We start from the raw sequence: 24412 nt of genomic DNA on the forward strand, positions 1-24412 counted from the left end.
GATTTTTTTATCCATGTTATTGTAAAAAATCGGACAAACTCCATTTCAACCTTGTTAATCGACGTCGAAAATTTCAACATATCCAAAATCAGCGTGAAAATCATATTGTTTACATCTGTTTGTTATGTGTCACAACTACTGCAGCCATGATCACCCGATAATTTAACCCAAGGAATGATTTATCTATGGATTCTTATCGAAAAATGTGGAATTTTTGTCGTTTTATTTTTTTTCAATGTGTTGCAGGCCGAATTTTGAGACTTTTTTTTCAATCTGCAGGGAATTCATAGTAGAATCTCGTCAATTTTTGTCATAATAGTAGCAAAATATATACACTATAAATATAAAATATATTTTTTAAAGGAAGATTCGATGATTAATAATAGGCTTTAGCATAAAAAAAAGTTGCAAATATTTTTTCCATAAATTTCAACGTGTTTCTGATTTTTGAGAATGTTTTTAGATTTTTCGGTCGCCTCTTAGTATTTAATAACTGCAAAAATCGAAAAAACACGTTTTTTCGTCAGACAAACCCCTCGGAATCGACGTAGAAAGCTGTAATTTTGCACAAAATTTTTTTTGTAGGTTAGGAACTTGGGAAGAAATCGGTGCCACAAAATTCGGTGGGAGCAGATTCTCTATTTTTATCCGGCTAGACCCTTTAAAGCAAGATTCATGGTTATCCTCGAGACGCGAATGAACAAGACCTGTGTAATTCAGCTGTGCACCTCACAATCAGACTGCCAACGAGTTGACCGTCGACGTCCTATTTATACCGATCTTCGCTGGTCGTCGATTGTCGACGTTGCATGCCGCTCGTTAGAATTTCAGGGTCACAAACAAGCCGTTGGATATTGCTCCTCATCCTTATTGATGCTTCTCACACCTGCTGACTGGTACCAATCTATGTAAGGTCAGCTGACCGTTACAGTACATACTTTAGGTTTTCGTGACGCCTACGCGCCTTAAAACCCCTTAACAGTACGTGATTCGTGGCAAGTTGGTAGCATTTATCTGCCGCACTCGGCTCATTTAAAAATTAAGCATGTCTTAGCGCAAGCGCGCAGCGCCGCTTGAAATGGCCCGATTAAAGAAAGATTTACAGTATTGTTCATCACACTTTATAAAGGTGGAAAAGACCACGCATGAAAATGATCGAAATCCTGATCATTTGTGGGTATTTCCCTGACGTAAACCTTCATCAAATGACATGGCCCGAGTTATTCTGCGATAAATTTTTCTCGCACAACGATCAACAAAGCTCGTGAACCGATTCGTGTTTTCATACTAATTGTTACATGTTTCCAGGTCTTGATCTTTTGATTTAGAAACTTTTCTCGTTTTCACCACGATACAAAAAGAAAATAACTGAGTGATACAAGAAAAAGGTTTTCTCGTGTTTCAGATATCGCTGGTGGATACCTGTGCTTTGTTACAAGCATAGTTGGCATCGGTCTGGTGACAGCAATCATCGGAGATGTCGCATCCTACTTTGGCTGTACCCTAGGCATAAAGGATTCAGTCACTGCAGTAGTCTTCGTGGCCCTAGGTACCAGTATCCCAGGTAAATTGTCACATATTCATCTGTATCTGTGATATTGACACAACAGAGTTAATTTCAGAATGTAATTTTGATAAGTAAATCAGGATTAAGAAGGATTTCCGACTTTCACAATGCCTGTCTTCGAAATATCACTCATACATGCGTTTTCAGCGCAAGAAGATTCTTTTTTTTTTAAATATTGTTGCGTGTATTTGTTGTGCTTGACATGAGTGTGAGGTATGAACTCTAGCGCTCATGGAAGGATGTTGCGATTTACGTACCCTTCCGTGATCGCGTGTCTATAGGTCACGAGGATTAGCAGATCAGCTTTCCTCGGTGTCAGTCTTCGAGTGTACCTCTATCGCGATACAACGTTGTGTATCGTCTAGAGTCACTCTATGTACATTGATAATAAAGTTTATTTTCTGTCCGCGTTTCACGCATCTATATAACGTGTGCAACGTTTCTTTATAGAACCTCCCCTCTCGCGTTTAATCAAGATTACAACTTCATATCGCAACAAATGTGAAACATTGTCTTTTGTTACAGGTGTAGAAAATTAGTAATTTCAGATAATTGTGAAGTTTTCGGTGTGAGGCGCAGAGGCAAGTGTTCATAAGAACACAAGAGCGAAATTGGTGGGACAAGCCGATGACAAGGGCTGCAATCGCACGAGTACTATTTTGATCCATTACGATTTAGTGATAAAACTGAATTTCTGTAATTTTTAACCCCATATCACTCATGAAAATTATTCTCTTAGTTCACTCTTGTGTGTTTATATCATATGAATTTCTGATGTGTTATTATTGAGTGAACGGAAAAAGTTTATTTCGTTAGTTTGCTTTCATGCCATCTAAATTTAAGAAAATTCAAGAATAGTGATGTATTTACGGTTGGCATAAGCCGTTAGATAGTAGAAAAATCGCCGCTTGACTGTTTGTCAAATATACTGCAAGCCTGGTAATAAAGTTAAGTAAAAATGTACAGCATTCCAACCAACTTATATACAAACATGACAAAGATTTGGCACTTTTTCCGCAGCTGAATCGACTCTCCGGAAAATAATCCCAAATTTCAGATACTTGCCGGCCGCGTAGGCTTTGTTGGACCAATGATTTTTACTTCACCGGCAAGTCAGATCTATCATATCAACGCATCCTACCTCACTGACTGCGGGTTCACTGATCGTTATAGCTGCTCTGTTACAATACATCCTTTGCCAGATGTGACTGAAATCTCTACGACGCCCGATACAAATGAGAGCACGTTTTGAATTCCGGGTGAAAAAGAATACGTTTCAGATTCCGGGTGAAAAGAGCACATTTCAAAATACGGGTAAAAAAGCGCACGTTTCAGATTCCGGAGAAAAAAGAGCACATTCCGGGTCAACTTGAATACCAGCACGTTTCGGGTTGACTCGAATACTAGTACAATTGAGGTCGACTCGAATATCAGCACAATTCAGGTTAAATTAAGGCAGTAGTCTGCTTTAGGAGCCGAAAAAAAAGCGTTTTTTCAACAATTTTTTTAAAAGGGAAGAAAATGATTGCGGTAAACGAAATTTTGAGACGATAGTATATTATATTCAAGCTTTAAAAAACAATTTTTATTATTACAAATTATTGAAATTTAGTTTTCATAAGTTCCTTTTCTATATGAACTAAAAAAATACCGAAGAAATGACGAAATTCCAAATTTTTTCGAAGTTTGAAAAAAAAATTCACTTTAAGTTGCAAAACAAGTAATTTAAATAGTACTTTTGTCCAACTTTTTTAGTTCAAATAGAAGATAATTCAATACTGAAGCTAGATCACTTTGGTTTTTTTCGATCGGACATATATTGTTTTTACTATCGCCGGCACCGTTTTCCAAAACTTGTGAAAATGAAAACTCGAGAAAACGGGCTGTAAAGTTTTCGGTCCAAAAAAATGTAAGTTTTTGGATACTTACACTAATTAGATGTTTAATCGGCTATCCCCGGGCCATACAATAATCCTTGCTCTTCTTCAAAAAACTCGTTTTGACGGAGGCTTTCCGATCTTCGAGCTGTACGAGCCTCCTTGCTGGAAAGTGATGCGCCCCGGTTCTCCCGCGTTATGCGCTCAGCATCGACGGTGTCAGCAAAATTTTTGCATTGCTGCCCGATGACAATATCGAGGAGTTGCATGGTAGAAAGCACAGCTGAATAACCTTCGTTGAAAATGCCTGTAGCCATATTTGCTGCTATTTCGACGATTTTATAGCCGTTTTTCGTCACTGTGCACTCGTCCCCGTAAGGATTGCTATTTAAGATTCCAGTAAAAGTTTTGGAGTCGCCATCGCCGATATAATTACTGTACATAACTCCGAATTTCTCGACGGATCTCGAAAACATCTCTGTTATGGAATCTACCTCCATCTTCCCAGACGAACCTGTATGATCTGAGGAGCATGATTCTTTATGATCCTCATACCACTCCTCAAATGCATCTTCATCCAAACTATTTTTATGTATGGTACACGAATGACAATAACCACTTTTTACAGTAAGATCGATTACTTTGCCACTGGAGTATCCGATGAGCGTTGTGACACCGTACAAAGAAGTATAACCGCGCTTTTTCCACGATCCATCGCCCGAAACCTTTAAATGTTTCGCAGGTCTTCCATGTTCAACGTTTTTTTCTTTCTCTTCCGTGACGGCTTTTTCGCAGGTACTCTCGAACAGTGTCTTCGACGCTGCGTACAAATGCTCAACGATTTGTTGATAAGTAGATTTTGTAAAACCTGCAGAAATATCCATAGGGCCGCAGAACACGTTTATTCCTTCTCGTCCGATACCAAGAAGCCTCATAACAAAAACAATCCGTCTGTTGATTTCGTAGCCGGTATTTATAAATGGTCCTGACTGGATTTCGCGTCGACCACACATACACTGAACAACAATTTTAAATCCTAGGCCTCGATGACCGCTTTCTGCAAACGTTAATTTTTGTTTGCATGATCTGCAAATTGCGATTTCCGAAAGAGCGAGAAACACCGATATGAATTCAATAATGCGGTAGCAGTGCGATGAATGAATAATGATATCATCGCTGCTTGCTGCCTTCAACTTTTGCTCACTGCGACTCGTGTGTCCGTCGTCCGATGATACACTGGTAAAACGATTGCCGTGAAATTTTCGCTTTCGCGGTTCCGCAGCACGCTGTCTTTTACATCGATCACCTTTCGGGTAGCTTGACATTTCGATGTGCGCTCGGCAAAATCAAAAATGAAACTGAAAGCTGACGCTACAAATAGCAGTGTAGAAGCCGATTCCGAGAGCTATAGTTTACCGTTATATTGTATACCGTTATCCCAACAACTACTCAACACAGACCTTCTAGAACCTCCAAATAATATTTCAAAGGACCGTTCAATCGTTTCAGGTATATACGAGTATAGTCAAACAATAGAATACACGAAGGGGCGGAGCGTGCGCGCTCGGGTCTGCCCGAGCATTCGCACCTGCTCGACGCTCGGCCACTAAAACTGATCTAGCTTCGAAAATATGTCGAATTGGCCTCTAAAATTTTGATCACATATTCTTGGATAGTTTTGGAATAGATTTAACACAAAAACGAAAAATCGATTTTTTGAAGCCTGTAAAGCAGACTACTGCCTTAAATATGAGGAAGTTTCAGATAGGTTAATTATAACTTTGGAAATTTATAATTCTCTAAAAAACCTGATATAATTTTAATATTCATGTTGACACTGATTTATTACCCAAATCACCAAAAAGACTGTTGATCTTGATGAATAATATAGAGTATAGTGAAAATTTAGAACAATTGGCAAAAAATTTTACGCATCATGTTATATCATCATTGTATAAAACTATGTAAACTATGTATCAGCAAACAGAACGATTTGTTTCAGAATAATAATAGCCATCGTTAAAATCGTTAGATAGAACATATTTTAGGTGAAAAAATTAGTAATTCATACGTTGTTTTTTTTTTTATTTTGTATTTCTTTTTTTTCAGTCAATTTTAATTTATTCGCTAATACGGAAGGATTATTTTAAATACTGATGTGATTGAATAAATTCACATGAAATTTTTATACGAATAAATTTTTTTTTTTTTTTGATCGTTATCAATATGATTTATCCAATTATATTGTCATGAAAATCATTAAATTCGAATAGTATCAATATACGATTGCACATTGATTACAAGTAATTTTTTTTTTTTTTATCATTTACTTCCAACTTGGAATCGTAGGCTTGTGGGACTTCGTATTCATCAAAATAATTCAATGGATATTTTTTTTTCAGTACAACCAATGTTTTTGCGATATCATCTAAACTATACTTCACAGTGTAACGCTAAATTCTGTTACTCGCAGATGAGGACTTACCGTTGACACTTTGGCGCGATTCTCCACTTACTCAAAATCAAAAAAAAAAAAAACAATACGAAACAATACGGAAAATAACTAGAGAACTCATTGTACGGCTGGCTAGGCTCAGGTATTCACACGAACTGGTAGAATGGCGGTATTCAAGGCAGCTGACAATAATTAAAGAAATAAAGAAAATAAAGAAATGAAGGATGAACTCAAGTCAAGGAAAATGGACAGGTCAATCAGTTATATATTGTCAAGTAGGTTACAGGTTAAAGATAGACAAATTAAGTGGCAACGATAGTGGAAGTTAATAAAACAGGCAATAGTCGTCCACAGGAATTTCGATAGAATTGAATCAAACGGTAGCATTGAAATGAAAGACGATAGTTAACAGCGAAATATGAATGTAGGTCGGAAAAAGCGATATAATGCAAGAATTTACTGAAAACTAAACGTCACTGGGCAATGTGATATTATCCAAGTAGCAAAGGATGATGCTACGCGAATTATTATTCTGTTACTTGAAAACGAGAGTGAAAACTTTATTGTAATCGATAGAAAACAAAATGAAGATAGCTCGGGAGATAGTAACGGAAGAATAATATAAATTTGCTATAGATTCTGACCAGTATGAAAGATTGACATTCATTAATATTTTACAAAAATCGGTATCGTAGACCAAAGACTAGAGTTAACGGTAAAGTACAAGAGACAATTTACGAGGAAGTTATCCATAAACGACAGAATCAATCAGTTACAATATTCAAGAATTCGAGGAATCACACACAGAAATCTCAGTAGTTAGGATACTACTACTACTACTACTACTTGTATCCAGATTCCTACCTTACCGACAGTCGGTATGTCACCACCGCGATGGTAAGCCTTACCCGCGATATTGTTACCGACTGTTACCATAGATGGCGCCACCTGTATTTTTGCCCGATTTCATCGACAGACAGTTTGACAGTGAAATTTTTTGCTAGTGAGATGGGCAGCGATTTTGATTATTGCTTAGTTAGATAAGCAGCCGTTTTGATTTTTCCCCCGTCAAACGCTGCCCACTACCTGCTGTTGCGTTGACCGATTTTTTTCCCATCACATGCCACGCGTTGATTAGGGTTGGGTGTGCAGGTTTTTGATTTTTGCCTAGTCAGATGGGCAGCCATTTTGATTTTTCTCCCGTCAATCGCTGCCCACTACCTGCTTTTTCGTTGACCAATTTTTTTCTCGTTGCGAGTCCCACGCTAATGGGGGTTGGAGGTTTGCAGGCTCGGACCTATTTGCCATAAACAGTCGTAAACCCCAAAAACGGTATGTGCGCAAATCATCCGGTCAAGAGTTGGCAAAACAAGATTTTTCCTCCATCAAACACCGCCCACTACCTGCTTTTCGTTGACCGATTTTTTTTCCCATCACAGGCGTTACGCCGATTAGGGATGGGGTGTGCAGGTTCAAACTTGTTCGCTATCAAATTTTTTTTATTCCCTGATGACTGGAGGTGGTACAAAGCTTGGACCTCCCACCAGCCCCCACCGCCACACCCAAATTCGTGCGATCTATGGATATATTAACTGCATGCATCCGAATACTCGTCAGTCTTCTACGATACGTGCAAGTGAAAAGTTCTACAAAGTTCTGCTTATATCAACATCGAAGTCATGGGCTCCGAAACATACTCCAATCTCGTCAAGATGATGAAGAATGTGCACAATTTGTTGGATGAGCTGCACTTTTCTGTTACCCTTCGCCGCGGGGGCTTCAACATTTGTCGAGTTGACCAAGTATATTCAGCAGAAGAGAGCGGTGGTGAACGTGAAAATCGAGGATGCAAGATGCCTTCTCTGGTCCGTCACAGCAGCGCTCCACCCAGTCTACGCCAACGCTGGGAGGACTATTCATTATCGTTACTATATTTCCGAGTTGGACTGTACAGATATCAAATTCCCTGCTACTCTACATGATGTGAAAAAGCTTGAGAGATTGAATAATTTGCAAATCAATGTATATGGGGTAAAATCTGAAACCGTCTCAGCCCATGCTAGAGCTGAGAAAAGCGTCATCGTGCCAATTTATTTGAGTAAAAATTTGAGTACCGCGAACATTAACACGATTCATCTTCTAATGGTAGAGAGTAATCCGAAAGACGAGATGACTGGCGAGTTTGCACCGGGATCCCACTTTGCTTGGATTTAAGATCTTTCTCGTTTAGTGAGTAAACAATTGTCTGTTAATGAACACAAAACATTTTCATGTGACAGATGCTTGTGTCACTTTACGGTGAAACACACCTACGACAACCATCGACAAGATTGCATTATGTTAAATAAAGTGCACATGGAATTTCCCAAGTCTAGAGATTTAACATTTTCAAATTTTCAAAACAAAAGTACCGCCCCGTTTGTCCTTTACGCCGATCTTAAATGTATATTAGAGTCTGTACCGCTTGATGAATTCCAGAATCACGTCTCAAACCGTAAAACACAAGATATTCAAAAGCATATCCCGCACAGTGTACCATACTACGAACATTGTTCGTACGACGAAACTTTATCAGAGTTCCACGGTAGACGCGATGCCGATTATATAGATTGGTTTGTCCGACGGCTCAAGGATTTATCGATTCAAATAGAGTCACGCATCAAAAACATAATTACGATAAAGTTTCTCACCCAAGAGCAACGCGATCGTCACATGCGTGCAAAGAATTGTTATATTTGCGAAAAGCCGTTCACCCCTGAGGAGAAAAAATGTCACGATCACTGTCACTTCACGGGTAAATATCGCGGTCGTGCTCATAATCGGTGTAATTTAAATTTCAAAGTCTCCATAACAATTCCCATAGTTTTTCACAATTTAACCGGTTGCGATTCTCACTTTTTAATAAAATCTCTTGCTTCAACTGTTAAAGGCGAGACTGATCTGCTACTTATGAATAAGGAGCAATATATATCCATCACGATGCGGATCAAAGGGTCGATGATGAGCTTTAGAATTATCGATTCCTTTCGTCTTATGGCCAGCAGCATCGATAAACTCTCGTCATATTTCGCCGATGCCGATAAACATATAACACGTAAATTCGACAATAATCCGACTCAGTTCAGTTTGATAACTCGCAAAGGCGGTTTTCCCTATGAATACGTTGATTATTGGGAGAAGCTTGATGAAACTCAGCTACCCGCAAAGAAGCATTTCTACTCTCAACTCACCGATTCGAATATTTGAGACGCTGATTACGAGCACGCGGAAACTGGAATGAATTTAATTTAGAGACATTAGGTGCGTATTCGGAGTTACATTTGAAGACGGATGTTCTTTCGCTCGCAGATATTTTTGAAAATTTCCGCGCTAGCTGCTTCAAAACATATGATTTAGATTCGTTGCACTACTACACAGCGCCGGGACTTGCCTTTGACGCGATGCTCAAATACACGGGAGTGAATTTACAACTTTTAGACGTCACAGAAATGATATTATTCATTGAAAGAGCCATTCGAGGCGGCGTAGCGCAGTACTCTAACCGCCATGCTCGGGCCAATAATAGATTCATGGGTGAAGATTTTGATCCAAACAAATCGGAGTCATACCTCATGTATTTTGATGTGAATAATCGGTACGGTGCAGCTATGAGCGTGCATTTACCAATCGGCTCGTTCAAGTGGGAGTATGAGCATGTCGATATAGGAAACCATACAGACGAGTCACCAACCGGTTACTTTCTGAAGGTAGATTTGGACTACGCTGTAGAACTTCACGAGGATCACAAAGACTTACCTCTCAGTCCGTAGCCAGGTAGTAATATCGCCAAACTCGCGACCACCCTTCACCCCAAAATAAGATATATCCTACAGTATAGAAATTTGAAGCAATGTTTAAGTTCAGGCATGAAATTAACGAAAGTACACAGAGTTTTATAGTTTGCACAATCTCCATGGCTTGAGCGTTACATCATGCTCAACACCGACATGCGCAAGCAGTCCAGGAACGAATTTGAGAAAAACTTTTATAAACTCATGAATAACGCGGTGTTCGGCAAGACTATGGAGAATGTACAAAATCGCAAAGATGTTAAATTGGTCACAAAGTGTGAGGGAAGAGGTGGTGCGAGAACGCTTATTGCCAGACCAAACTTACGTAGCTGTACCGTATTTAACGAGGATATAGTCATTATCGAATTGGATCGCGTCAAAGTTTGCTTCGATAAACCTATTTACTTAGGTACATCAATTCTAGATCTATCAAAAATCATTCTCTATGATCTTCACTACAATTATGTAAAAACCAACTTTTCGAACAAACAGGTCAAATTGTTGTATACCGACACAGACAGCCTTATTTATCAATTTAACGTATCGAACATCGACGATATTATCAAACGGGATGTGAATGCAATGTTTGATACCTCTGACTATCCGCCCGACAATGTCAATGGTGATTCTCTTAAAAATAAGAAACGACGAGGGTTATTGAAGGATGAGAATAACGGTAAAATTATGACCGAGTTTGTGGGGCTGCGAGCAAAGCTGTACACATTACTACTAGGGATGAGGATAGGAAAAAATATGGCAATGGCGTAAAAGTAAGTAAACGTGCCAAGGGTGTAAAAAATTTAACAATAAATGGCATCACGTTTGATGATTACAAGCGCTGTCTGATGGCTTACCAAGAGTCGACCCTTTCCCAGTGTTTAATAGGCAGTAAAAAACACGAAGTCAGCATGATCATACAAAAAAAATTGGCTCTGAGTTGGCAAGATGACAAGCGGCGAATGATACTTGGACAGACCGACACTGTACCTTGGGGGGTTCCCGCAACTCCCCAATAGCTGCAAAATAGAACTGTTGTAAATATCTGCGTTTGACGCCTCGAAAGATCCACAATCAGGCGGAAACGTTTCACCATCAATACGATATTGAATAAATCCGGAGTTTCAAAAAGTGAATACATATACTTGACAATTATTCATTTGTTGTTGTCGTCGTCGTCGTCGTCGTCGTCGTCGTCGTCGTCGTTGTTGATGATATGTTACACATGTATCCATAAGGGAAGAGAATGTGGAGATATTCTGTATAATTTAATATTTTATTGTAATTCTGAAAATACTGTGACGTGGATTTTTCCCGCTCCTCGGTCACTCGGAGAAAATGACCGAGAACTCACTGCGTGAACAATAATTTGGCGTCCACGATGTACCCTGGATCCAAAAACAATATCGCGAAGTTTTTTTAGGCGCCTGGCGTTATTAACACGCCTCGAAATCGTAAATGCGCTATACCTCGGCAATATACTAGGTAGCTCAGGAGCGCGGAGAGGGGAGAGGTAATTCTTGGGTAGAGAGAGAGATGCAAAATACGCAATTCCAACACGTTATTTTACTAAGCAATGATAGACTCAAACTAATATATATTTTTTGCCAAGGATAATACAAACAAAACAAAATAAAAAAAAATAATAGGTCAAACGTCGCTCATTGCGACTCAAAATACAGACTGGGAGATAATAATTCAACAGTCGCTCTTCGCGATTCAAAATGCCAAACAATGACGACACTAATTCATAATTCGCTATTCGCGATACGTACTCAAAGGCTCAGATTAAACAAAAAACAATAAATAACACAAAAGAAGAAAAAAAATAACTAAATCTAGACAGCTTCTCATGCCTACGTGCGCAAGTTGCTGCTTTGACGATAACAATAACTCAAAACTAAAACAAAATTTGACTCGACGCGCTAACCGCGTTTGTCCTCTTCTAACTACTGCGCTAATCGCCAACTTAACAATAAACCGCTAGACAAAAACTAAACCAAAATCAAAATCGGCGCGCTAATCGCGATCATTAATGAATCTAGAAAATTCTTTTAGCTTACGTGCGCTTATCGCCACCTTACTAATAAACAATAATTCATAATCTAAAACCAGAATTTGGTTCGACGCGCTAACCGCGACCAATTAATAAATCTAGAAACCTTCTTATTCGTGCCTAATTATAACGTATCATTACGCATCCGAGCTCAAGTCGTAATCGCCATTCCCGAAAAGTTCGCAAACCGTCTCGCTAATCCGAGCGTCTACGCACGATGATACACGACCTACTCCAGAGGTGACACTTTTTACATACGCAAACTCGACGAGACCCTGTGCGGCGGAATTTGGCTACACTCAATTCCAAGTCGAAATTGACTCAACGCGAAACCGTGACTCCACGCGAGACTCTACAGGAACCAAATTGACTATACGCGTTATCGCGAAAACTCAGGCTACGGCCATCAACAAGGAGATCGGAAAACAAATTTCGAGTGCCATTCTAACTCAACAAGGGATTGACCAACTGTTTACCGATGCGCCGCTCTAAATTGCACTCGAAATGCATTCGCAAAGAATTGATAGCGCATACCACTTCGCAACCACATCAAAAAGTCTCCAACCCCAGTTTCAGCCTTGACACGCACTACTAAAATCTTTTCATTCTCTCTTTTTCGGAACTTGACTGTCTCGATCTGTCGCCAGGACTCAAGTGACGAGCTTCGCTAATCGGAGCCGCAATTCGAACATGCCTCGAACACAGGCGCTATCCGTCGTGGAAAAAAAACTTCCGCTCTAATTGGTGTTCTCTTTACGAAATTTTTATAGCCTAACTTATCGCTATTGTTAACTCTCGCTGTTGCCGGGTGCTGATTGGCGGTCCAGTCGCCGATATCCCGTAGTTGAACAGTGGCGTGGTGACGACTTTGCGAGGTTGCCTGACGTCAGCGTGGTGAGGGGAGGCTACGGCTGGCTGGCCACCAACGGGAGTCTCTTCCGCCTTGGGTTCCCTCGCGGCAGAGCTCTACGTTGACGCTCTTTCCGTGGCCTCGCGTGTCGCGAAAATTGTCCTCTCTCGGAGTATCGGATGCGTGACCTTTGCCCTGGCGCTCTTTTTCAGCAGGATTAGCGGTCTGATCCGCGGGATCCCTAATTTTGAGTCCCATCTAGGGTTCGGGGAGCCGTTTAAAACGCGCATCCGAAATGCCACGTTACAATACATACAAATTACATTACATATCTGCTTTATTTATCCAACTATTGTGCGTACTATCGAATCTCAACCATTTCATATAGAGCTAATTTCCCCGTTCGCGCAATATTTTCTCCACCAGGTAGCCATCGGGGTATTTTACTTCACTGAGCTCCTCCTCGTAGAAGCCTCCTTGGATGGGGTGATCTTGATAATCGGTAAGTTTGTAGGTGGGTTGATTGGAATTTTTCACCTCACTCACAGTGAATATTTCAGTCGTCCAATTGGGTGTATAGCCTTTTTCGAATACAATTTTGTACTTGCTGATTCAAACTCGATTGCTCACACTGAATTTCCGCGCCCATCACTTCGTTTGATTTGCCGAGGCTTGTTCACGCTACGATACAGCTGGTTTTTGTCGTCCACGTTGAAATTCACCAGCTTCATCAGTATCGTGCGATGCTTCGTATTGTTGTAGGATTTCATTAAATCGCTCAAAATATCAATCCACTTCTGAAATCCTCGGAGAGTAAACCGCTTCGACATTTCATTTTTCAACGTTCGGTTGAAACGTTCGCATATCGAAGCCTTCAGAATGCTAAATGTCGAATACATGTTGATATTGTGCTGTCTTGTGAGAGCCTTGAATTCACTGTTGTAAAATTCTTTGCCCTGATCGACGCGTAGATGTTTAGGTATGCGGTTCGGCATCAGTACCGTTTTCATGGCAGCAGTCACATCTTTCCCATTCTTGGATTTTATAGCCACCGCCCACGCATACTTGGAAAACATGTCAATGATTGTGAGCAGGTATTTGTATCCCGTGTTGTGTGAACTGTATGCGGTCATATCGACGAGATCAGCTTGCCAGGTCTCATCCAGTCCACGCACATCTACGAATCGGCGCGGATAGTTGCGTCGAGCCGGTCTGTGAAGTTCAGCAGCTATTACTGCCTTCATTGTTCCCAACTCTTTATCTTCCAGTTTTTCGAATTGTTGTCCAACCGCTTTTGATCCTAAATCGATACAAATTCCCTGCTGGCTTGTTCCAGCGTCGGTGTTGCTTAAATCCCAATATGTTTGATGCGACTCAGCGCAATATCAATCATTCTGCTATTTATGCGTAGTTGTTTCAACTGCTCGTTGTGATTATGCATGAATCTCCCAAAATTTGATTAAAAAGTATCCATAATATCCACAGCCATAGACCGTAAAGCAGTATTGAGAACTTTTAAGGAAACAGAATCGGTGGGGTGCTGCGAATCAGCTATGTTATATGTATAATCGTTCACCATCCAGATCGTACTGATTGTCAGGGGTGATTTTGAATCCAACACCAGGTGGCCCACGAACGAATTTTATATCACCACGTTCCAAATGATGTCCGAACATGTCTATGCTCATCGTTAGACAGTCACTGAACGAATGACGATTTTATGCTGATCTGCTGCTAATAAACGATTCCGGCTTCCCGCAACTCTCCGATAATAGCCACTATTCCGTTGGTAAGACTGGTATTACCTGCAGCCTGTGACGCCATAAGCAGCCGGAGACGATCTACAAGTTCATTCGGATCATCCCAGTAAACGTAATCAACATCTTGCCCCTCCTTTCGCGCAATCTTATAGTCGGGTAAGCCTTTACCTCATTTTTTCGGCGAGCTGACGTGTTGTGCAATAAAATTTCTACACTTTGAGCTTTTTAAATCGTCTCTAAGGCTACCATCGGCTTGGTAACGTTTTCGATGCGCATTTGTTATCGTTACAATTTTTATGTAATTATTCTTGTCCGCGTCATTTACGATCGATGCATCGGGTGATTTTTCAAACAATAATTTGACTAATACTGGTGTCTTCTCATAACTTTTATCACCCACATTGATCAGATTATCAATGAAATTAATTGGCGTATCACCTATCATTATACCATTTGTCAACTTTCGAACACCGTATGTGGTATCCAAATCCCTCTTTTTGTTTGTCCCTGACATTTCCAAATATCGCGCCATGGAATCCGTTGTTTTCTTCATCGGCGTACTTGTAATGGAAATTTCACCAAACTTCAGTGTTTTATCATTCGCATCTATGAAATTCCTCTCGTTCATATCCTCATCCTCCTTATCGTCGTTCCCGGTACTCTACTCATCTTTTTCTTCTCATTTTTCCATCGTGACATCCAGTAGTTCCGTTTTAATATCCTGTTTAATATGCTGCTGCTGCTGCTGTTGCTGCTTCGAGGTATCCACCAATTCTTGCAACGGTGTTACTAAAGGCTTGAATACCTCTCCCATAAAATGTTCGGCCTGGCCGTGTTTATGTCCAACTTGATCATTTTGTGCTTCCGACGAATCATATCGCTACCTTTAGATATTTTACTCAATGTATCGCTATGCTTTCAAATCTTGGAGCTCTCCATGTTGACGACTTCATGGCCACGATATAACTGTACGAAATTCAGTTAGTTTATGCTCATAAAGCAGTAAAACCCGTTCCTATATCTCCCCCCATTGATTTCGCTATCCTTGTCAATTACGGTAAAACTGTCATTACCGTCATTCCAGCATGCCAGGCACAAGTCCTTAAATTGCTGATAAGTCATGTCTGTATCCACATGAGCGTTGTAGATATGCTTCAGATTCATTCCATCCTGCCCTAATAGCACCAATAAGTTTGCATTGTCACGCACTAGGTGTTTTGGAATGCGCGCATACGTTTGACTTAGATAAAAGCTCTGAATGTCGCGATGTCCACCCATGCTGAAGTATGCTCTGCTATTGTCTTACTTTTCACAGGCCAAATCATCGAAAATCATAACAGAGTTGGGGCGAACATTTTCCGGTTTTACAACCTCATCGTTCTCACGGAACGGGAAATAACCCACACCCCGCACTGGTTCTAGTAACTTTCACAAAAATGGATACTTTGGTTGGATGAAAGATTTCGGATAGACGTAGACATTTTTGAAACGCAATCCATTGCGAAGGGTGATGGGTCAGAGAAGAGCGTTAGTTTTACCACAATTCCATGGCCCGCAAAAAATTGCTGTCACGGTATTTGGCAAGAATTTTCCATTTTGTTTTTCTACCTTTCTCTTTCCACGTCGAATCATTTGATCGAAATTCGCGACAGCTAGTTTATCGGGTGATCTTGAAATCTCATGATGCTTCGTTAGCATGACAACGAGTACTAAGATGATGGGATATAAATCATACCTTCTATAGAAGTCTCGTTAGTTGTTACCCGACTATGAGGACGTGCACACGAAAGAAACGCGGTAGTGGTTTGTTAAATAAAATCATTAATCATCTCCCAGTTGAATTGCACGTGCCGGGGTATCAGTACTGCGGACCCGGAACGGAATCAACCAAGAGGTTGGCTCCAGGTGATCCAGGTATCAACCCTTTGGACGCTGCGTGTAAAGACCACGACATTCCATACGCAAAGAATCGTAATATCGCAGCGTGAAATCTTGCCGATAAAGTGCTCGCTGGAAAGGCTTGGAATCGCGTCGTGGCTAAGGACGCTAGTGTGGGTGAAAAGGCGGTAGCCTGGGGAGTCACCAACACCATAAAAGCTAAATCTAAACTCGGAATGGGCTTAGCTGCGAAGCGTTCGATACTTGAAGTGGCTGCGAAGAAGAAGAAAAAACTTGGAGCTAGTGCGCAGAAGAAGAAACTTAGAGCGGGCGCGCAGAAAAAGAAATTCACAATGGGCGTAAAGACTAAACAGCAGAAGAGGGCAATAAATCTGAAATCTATCATTAACGCTGCAAAGGCAACAATGCATCCGGGTTATAAAACCATCAAGTCGGCATTGGCGGGTGCTCGTGCGGCCGCGCGGTGGACTGAGAAAAATGTTTGTATGCCTCGCGTTATACCTATGCCTGATAAAATCGGCAGCATCCTGCCGTTTCTCATTCCAATTCTGGCCGGTCTAAGCGCTACTGGGAATCTAGCGGGTGGTGCTGCGGGTATAGCTGAAGCCATCAACGAAGCTAGTGTCAACAAACATCGGTTGAACGAAACCAAACGGCACAATACAACAATGAAGGCGATTGCGTTAGGCAAGGGATTATACCTGCAACTCAACCGCAGCGAAACGGACCTGTACTCACGTCCGGCAAAAACTAATGAAGCTACCACACCGAGCTATCACTAACATTGATTTACACAAATATGCTAAGGAAATGAAGATTTCACATTTTCGTAGTGTTTTCATGCGGACTAATTTGCCAGAATCTGAACCGAAGAAGCGAGAAACTGCAATTATTAATCTCGATGATGAAAACGGGCCTAGAACACATTGGGTTGCGTATAAGAAAAATGGTGACGATGTTGTGTATTTCGATAGTTTTGGTGATTTGCAACCGCCTAAGGATTTGATGAACTATCTCGGTACGGGTAACGTCGAATATAATCATAAAAGATACCAGGAGTATAATACTATCATTTGTGGTCACTTGTGTCTCAAATTTCTCAGCCAATGGATATAAAAAGACAAGTGTCGTATGAGCAAGCATTGGCCATGCCGAAATCGTTGACGTTCACACTGTCAGGCACATCCTCCGTGCTGAAAGCTCAATATTTTCCTCGAATCGAGCTATCATCTAACAAGTGGACCTTACAGGTTGTCACTTACATATTTGAATGAGTTTCAGATATGTTGTAGAGGGACTCACCCTGAGTACCTGAGTACAGGGATTTTTTTCAACGACTCATAGTTTCCGAGAAAAATCGTACGGAAATTTAACTCGTACCTATTATACCGGTAAAGTACTACAATTTCCAAGCAAGCGAGCGCAGTCCAGTGGGCAAGGTTCACGGCTCCGACTCTGGCGGTTCCGGGTTCAAGTTCCGCGCGATACTTTTTTTTTTTTTTCACGAAATACAAATAAATTGAATGAACTGTGCAAAATCGTCTAATTATTAGTTATTATTTCATTTATCATTATTTTTAGATTTTTTTTATTTTTTTTCATTAAAAATTTTATTCCTTCAATTTTTTTCATCGTTACGGGGTAGATTGCGTAGGCTCCGATGAGCGGTAATCAGAGTTTACTCCACGCCCAGCTAAGGTGTCGTTTGGCTATTATAGGGTCCGTTCACGTCGACTATGCACTCGCGTGCTACTACTCCCAGTGCAGGAAGTGAATGGAATAGAAAGGGATCGGTTTCAAGGAAAGGTAAACGATTTAAAGTATATGATTGTTTATGAGTAGACAATGTCCCGTTTCCTTGTGACGTTGGTACGATACCTGACGAGGGTGTAAGTCTCGTCACCCCTTTGGTGGAGAAAAGGGGATGTCACGCCAAACGGGAACCCGCGCGCCAACTTAATATTGCGTGGTGCTTTATTTTGACAAACTTAACGCTTTATTCACGTGTATGGTTGTTACACCGAAGATTTAGAAGGATGAAGAAGTTAATAAGTCAAATAGTGGATGTGATGTTACTCGTTCTGTGGTTGTTGCTAGACTGGCTTCCGGGATTGACAATTTCGAGATCCTTGGAGAAGAAGGCGTTAACGCTTACTTCATTACTCGAATATTATGAGACCGATGATTGGTCAAGCAGACTGGAAAACCCAAGAAGGAGGTCAAGAGATCACCGATCACGAAAGAGTGGTAATTTAAATTGCCAGATGGAAAATCTGGCGAACATACCAAGAACATAAAAAATGTGCGTAGCCTCAAAACGAGGATGCACTCTATAATAAAACTATATTGCTGACAGCTGGCACGCAGACTAAAAAAGCAGAAGTTGTTGGATATAGTGTGCCAGCTTATCAGACGAAGGGTTTATGTCCTTCGTTTATGGCGGTCAGGTACGAAAGCATGTTTCGCATCTGACCTTCCATCGGGTGAAGATTTGGACATAAACAGAAATCATTGAAAGACCTTACAAAATATATTATGCTAACTGTAGTCTATTTAGCCTACATGCTGCTTGGTACGCAACAGACAATGCAACGGAGTCGGTCAAAGGAAAAAGGTACGGTCTTGGTTTAGAGGGATAGGTGTCTTGTTTGAGCGCTAGGATGGATCTGCCTAGTTTAGCGGGATGTAGAAGGCAAGCTAGCCGCGAGTTACAGAAGAATTTTCTGAATCGCGGACGATAAGAGTAGACTACAGAGCGTAAGGTAACTAAAAATGTGGGAAAGGAATAAAAAGTCTGAAGGACGTAACATGTCCCCCCTTGGGACAGAACATTCGGTGGGGGTACGGAATAGGATGTTCGGAAGGAAGTGGAATGCCATGAAACGTACTTACTCACTTACAGAATATTACAAAGAAAGGTCTTGAAATACAGCGCCTAGATGTTAGTGCGCGTTTAGTGGGTTAGTATACATTTGAACAAAGTTTTTCTAAATGACATCTTATAAATGTGGTGGTATATGTGATAGATATTGTGTATATTATAAACGAAACTTATGCAACATGCTGATGATTATATTATGGCTGCAGATTATTACGGGCAAAATAAGGCAATGAAAGAATATGATTGCTAATAGCGGAGGGCTTAGCGCCAGACTTCGAGTGGTTCGAAGCTATCGTTAAGGCTTCGCTCGGGGGGCAATTTACGCAGCTCAGATATGCCTAGATCCGTCATTTCAATTTCCGATCGGGTCCGGAGCAGCGACGAAGAGCGAGGAGGCAGGTCATCGGGAAACGGTATTATTTTTAGGTGCGGGTGGTGAATGGCATGGCGCGTAGGAATTTGGGGTTTTGTACGACGCGGGTGAGGGATATGTTTAAGGCTGGGAATAATTTGTTCTGGTCATAGAATTTTAGGGTGTACGATACCTTTTTGGGCGAAGAGGATAGCGTCTACTGAGCTGGAGAGGTCAAGTTGATATTCGTTCAAGCGTCGGTCTAGGTCAATAAGTCTGGTAAGTGTGCCAATTTCAATTTATTGAAATAGATGATTTTAGATTTTCGGGGGGTAATCCAAATTTTAGCGTTAATATTGTCAATTATACGTTCAATCGTATACACTCCTTTATAGTGGTCGTCGAATTTGTATCGGGTTTCATTTGGTAGATGAACCTTTTGACCTGCTTCGGAATTTTGGCTGTTTTGGTACGGTCGTAATACGTCTTGGAACGATGCTTTGCTTGTTGCAGGTTGGACGCGGCGTGTTTTCGTATGCTTGATAGATTAGCGATTAAATCTAGAAGGAAGGAATCGTAGGAACGGGTATGCGCGCTGGCAGGGTTCGCGTCTGTTGGGAGTCTGGCTTGAGAGCCAAAAATTGGTTGATGGGGGGTGAAGTCAGTACCTTCGTGCTTCGCGGTGTTATAACAAAAAATAGCAAATTGCACCGAATGTCCAGTCCGGCCAAGATAATCCTCAAGTTAACTAACGTGTAGAAAATGTCGTCAAGTCTGCCCGGATCTGATTGGCGTGGTTTTACTACGAGGGTAAAGATGTATTTGCTGTTTTTCAACCGAGTTTCAATTACATCCGATATTTCTGGATTCTGGTTTTGAAAGGATTCCATGCTTATCAGATTTTCGTGTATCAACTGTTTTTCTAGTCCTTCTGTCCAACGACAATTAGCTGATACGAAATGAGCGTAATTGTCGCACAACATGAGAAGTCCGTCATTAGTTTCGGTTACGTTGGGTGTTGGTAATATGTCATTTTGATTTTGTATGAAGTAATCTAAGCAACAAAAGTTGTCATTGTCAATATGGGGATGGTCCGGTTTTCGCACTTCACGATTGTTGCGACCTTGTGAGCATGAAGGTGGTAGCGTTGCCGTAGGTACAACGGAGGCATCGCTATCCGTGTCTTCAACAGCTGACTCCGGATCATGTGTCACGGAGTCACTCTCCGTAATATCAGTTGGGTAGCGCGAGGGAGTAGAAACCGGAGCATGTCTTGGAGCTGACCTAGTGCCGGTCCGACGCGTCGGCCGACGAGTTAAAGGGGAAGCAGGGATTCTGGGTGTTGATGTTTCTGCTTCAGATTCAGGAGATGTCGAGTCATAAGTCGGGTTTTGATAATTACATATTGTGATCGTTAAGTCGGAGTCTTTAAATATGTAATGGATCATCCGATTCACAAGGTTCCAGTCCAATTTATCTAAGCCGCAGCCTAGTCTTGGAACCGGGAGCGATTTGACTTTGTCTTGTTCTAAGCAATTCTTTAGGTTTACTGGGGCGTTGAACAGTATTTCTTCAGTTGGTTTCTGGTAGTGGTATTTTTTGGTTACTAGATTGTAAATGAGGCGGTTACCATGTGGCAGTGTCAATACGTTCGTTACTTCAGGGTCTAGTTGTTGTAGTTGATCTCGGGTGATTATTTTCCTACTGATTAGTTGTCTCGCGACTCCTCTTGATGTCTTGCAGTCTGCCGAGATGCAGTGGGCTAGGTTATCTTGTCTGTCGAGGAGATTGGCGCGTATCTTTTGAATACATTTACTATGCGTTAATGGTAGGTGGTTAAGATCTGTTACGAATTCCGTGAATCGAGGGGCGTAATTTCGTCCTTTACTGGTAGTGGCTTCGGGTGTCGGCTTATTCAGTGTGTCGGACTGTTCTTCACGTATTTTAACACTACGACCCTGGAGCTTACCGGAGTTTTGGTTTGATTTAGATGAGGTGAGTGGTTGAACTCGTTCCGTAGTTTGCTTGATCGTTTTATCGACTACGATCGGTGCCTCCGTTGCGCTGCTATTGTCAGTCATACTAGCACTTGAGTCAGAGCTAACAGTAGAAGTCAAAGTGTCTTGTAATGCTTTGTTTCGTCTTCGTGGGGAAGGGCTGGTGGATTCGTGTGCAGATCCATGCGCTCGTGTTGGGTGCTGGTCTACATGTTTCATTCGCTTGTGAGCGCCGGTAGATGAAGATAGCGTATCCGGTTCGCGAGCACGTGTTGGGTGTTGGTGAGCTATTCTGGTGAGATTGTGAGCGCTGGTAGACGAAGATAGCGTATCTGGTTCGCGAGCACGTGTTGGGTGTTGGTGAGCTACTTTGACCCGCTTGTGGGCATCAGTAAATGAGCATTCTAAATCGGGTCGTGGCCGTTTTCAGGTAATAGGTAGAATTCGGAAAGAGTCGACAGGTGGATTTCTGGAAAGCGCATTTGCGTTAGAGTTCGCTATTCCGTTTTTATGTTTTGTGACGTACGAATATTCTTTTTCACTAAACAATAAGTCGGGTCCCGTACGTTTTTGATCCACTTAAGTGGTTCGTGGTCTCTTACCAGGGTGAAGGTTCTACCGTAAAGATAAGGATGAAAATGTTTGACAGCATAAACGACTACTAAGAATTCTTTTTCGGACACCGAGTAATTGATTTCGGCCTTTTGTAACACCCTCGATGCATACGCGATTGGTAAATCCTCGCCACCTTTGTCTTGACTAAGTATTGCTCCTATTGCATACTTTGAAGCGTCGGTTGTTAGGACGAAGGGTTTTTCAAAGCCTGGATACTGCAGTATTGGTTCTCGACACAGACTATCGCGTAGTGTTTCGAACGCAAATTGATGTTCTGCTGTCCATAGGAAAGGGCTATTCTTCTTTAGCAAATAAATGATGGGTCTAGCAATTTTTGAAAGGTTGGGAATGTATCTTCGGTAGTAGCCTATCAAGCCTAAAAATTGTTCAATCTGTTCAGGATTCTTGGGAACTGGGTAGTTTTTTATTGCTGATATCTTCTCCGGATTAGGTTTCAATCCATTTTGAGTGATGATGTGACCTAGGTATGCTACTTCTTGACACGGGAATTCACATTTATCTGGCTGCAGGGTTAGTCCTGCATCAGACAATCTCTTCATGAGTTTCCGAAATTTGGTTTCGTGCTCCTCCAAGGATCGGGAGTAAATGACTATGTCATCCAAATAGACAAACATATCTGTACCCTGTAATATCGATAGAACCTGGTCTATTAGACGTTGAAAGGTGGATGGGGCATTTTTTAAGCCAAATGGCATTCTAGTACACTCGAAATGGCTGTGAGGAGTCGAAAAAGCGGTCTTTGCGCTGTGATCGGGATGCATTGGAATTTGGTGGAACCCGGAAGCCAGGTCGAACGTTGAGAAATATTTTGCGGAGCCTAGCTGATCTAGGATATCGACGATATTTGGTAGCAGGTAAGCGTCGCCAATGGTTTTTACGTTCAGTTTCCGAAAGTCAATGACCATTCGCCACTTCTTTTCGCCGCTAGCATCTGATTTCTTGGGGATGATTCAGACCGGAGAATTGTAAGGAGATGAAGAATGTGTGATAATGTTCTGATCAAGGAGTTTGGTCACTTGTTTTTGTATTTCGTCTTTGTGTACTCTTGGGTGTCTGTATTGTTTGGTATAAATTGATGCGTCATTGGTAGTAGGGATCGTATGGCTGACTAAGTTTGTATGTCTCAGGGTGTCACCTGGGAGGAAAAATGAATGGTTGGATTCGATAGCAAGATTAACTATTAATTGTTTTTCTTCGTCGTTCAAATGGTCCAATCGTAAGTTTTCTTTCAAAATGTCAAAGCGTCTCGAATCGTAATTTGGGGATGTGGGAAGAACGCGATTCTCGATCCTTTTTTTTCGTGTAAGACCTGTGTTAAAAAGATCTGTCCGCTGCTTGCAGTACTTGTATGCGTTAGGTGTATTTTTGCATTTAGCGTGGCGGTGCTCGTGAGTTCATCGACTTCTTCTAGTGTTACAACTGGTTTTCTTATTTCCACAGCTGATTCGTTGGAATTTATTGCATAAACGTAAGCAAACCCTTGTTGGTTGGTTACCAGGGCCTGTCCCAGGAATATGTTGGCGCCTACTTCCAACTGTCCTATGAATCCCGTTTTTACCGAGGGATTCGAAATTTTTAGTGCAATCACCTGAGCCGTTCGTGGTGGTATCAATATGTAGTCTTCGTTTAGGAGTTTGAATGGTTTGCTAGTATTGTTCGGTATTATTTTTTCTGTATCGAAAGATATCGTTGCATTTTCGTTCCGTGAAAATATCGATCCAAAGATTCCGTCTTCTTGTATCGGGAACAGATCGTCGACTATATGAAATATATGAAGGTCGTCACCGATTCGGATGCTAGTTGTTCCTACTAATTTTATTGGCTCATGTATAGCACTGGTAACGTGGATCTGACCTTCGAGTAATTCACACGGAACAGGCGGATGTATTGCTCCGAGTTTAATTATGTTTACATCAGCACCAGTGTCAACTATAAATGTGCTGGGTTGTCGTGTGAGTTCACTGGTGGTTATTCGAACCTTCGGTGTTTGTGTGACAGATGTTATGAGGATACGCGGTGGTGTTTTTGTGTTGGTTCTATGCCTGTTAAAGGGAATGACGCCGGTTTTGCGAGAGATAAGGTAGTTGTTCTTGAAACAGATAGTCGCCTTTTCCGAACGTAAAAAGTCTGAACTCAGTATACCGTCTTTGATGATAGGGAAGGAGTTATCGACAAGATGGAATTCGTGGAGTGTATTAGTTAACTCGATGTAGAGACTTCCTATTGTTCTGATGGATTCTTTCGTTATCCCTGAA

The 24412-nt window shown here is 41.3% G+C and overlaps 1 protein-coding gene across 6 annotated transcripts in view; it reads left to right on the top strand.

Annotated features, from left to right (window-relative positions):
* The window catches only part of LOC124183578 (sodium/calcium exchanger 1), a 1216563-nt gene that overhangs the window by 824716 nt on the left and 367435 nt on the right, over positions 1–24412 (top strand). For 4 of the 6 annotated variants that reach the window (XM_046572225.1, XM_046572226.1, XM_046572227.1 and 1 more), the window contains one exon: positions 1406–1564. In XM_046572225.1, the coding sequence (XP_046428181.1) occupies positions 1406–1564 (159 nt within the window). Of the gene's footprint in view, positions 1–1388; positions 1565–2092; positions 2491–24412 lie in introns of those variants that run through there. The other 2 variants (XM_046572228.1, XM_046572231.1) reach the window with 2 other exon arrangements.

Source organism: Neodiprion fabricii, chromosome 5 (assembly GCF_021155785.1).
Source record: "Neodiprion fabricii isolate iyNeoFabr1 chromosome 5, iyNeoFabr1.1, whole genome shotgun sequence".
NCBI classification, from domain to species: Eukaryota; Metazoa; Arthropoda; class Insecta; order Hymenoptera; family Diprionidae; genus Neodiprion; species Neodiprion fabricii.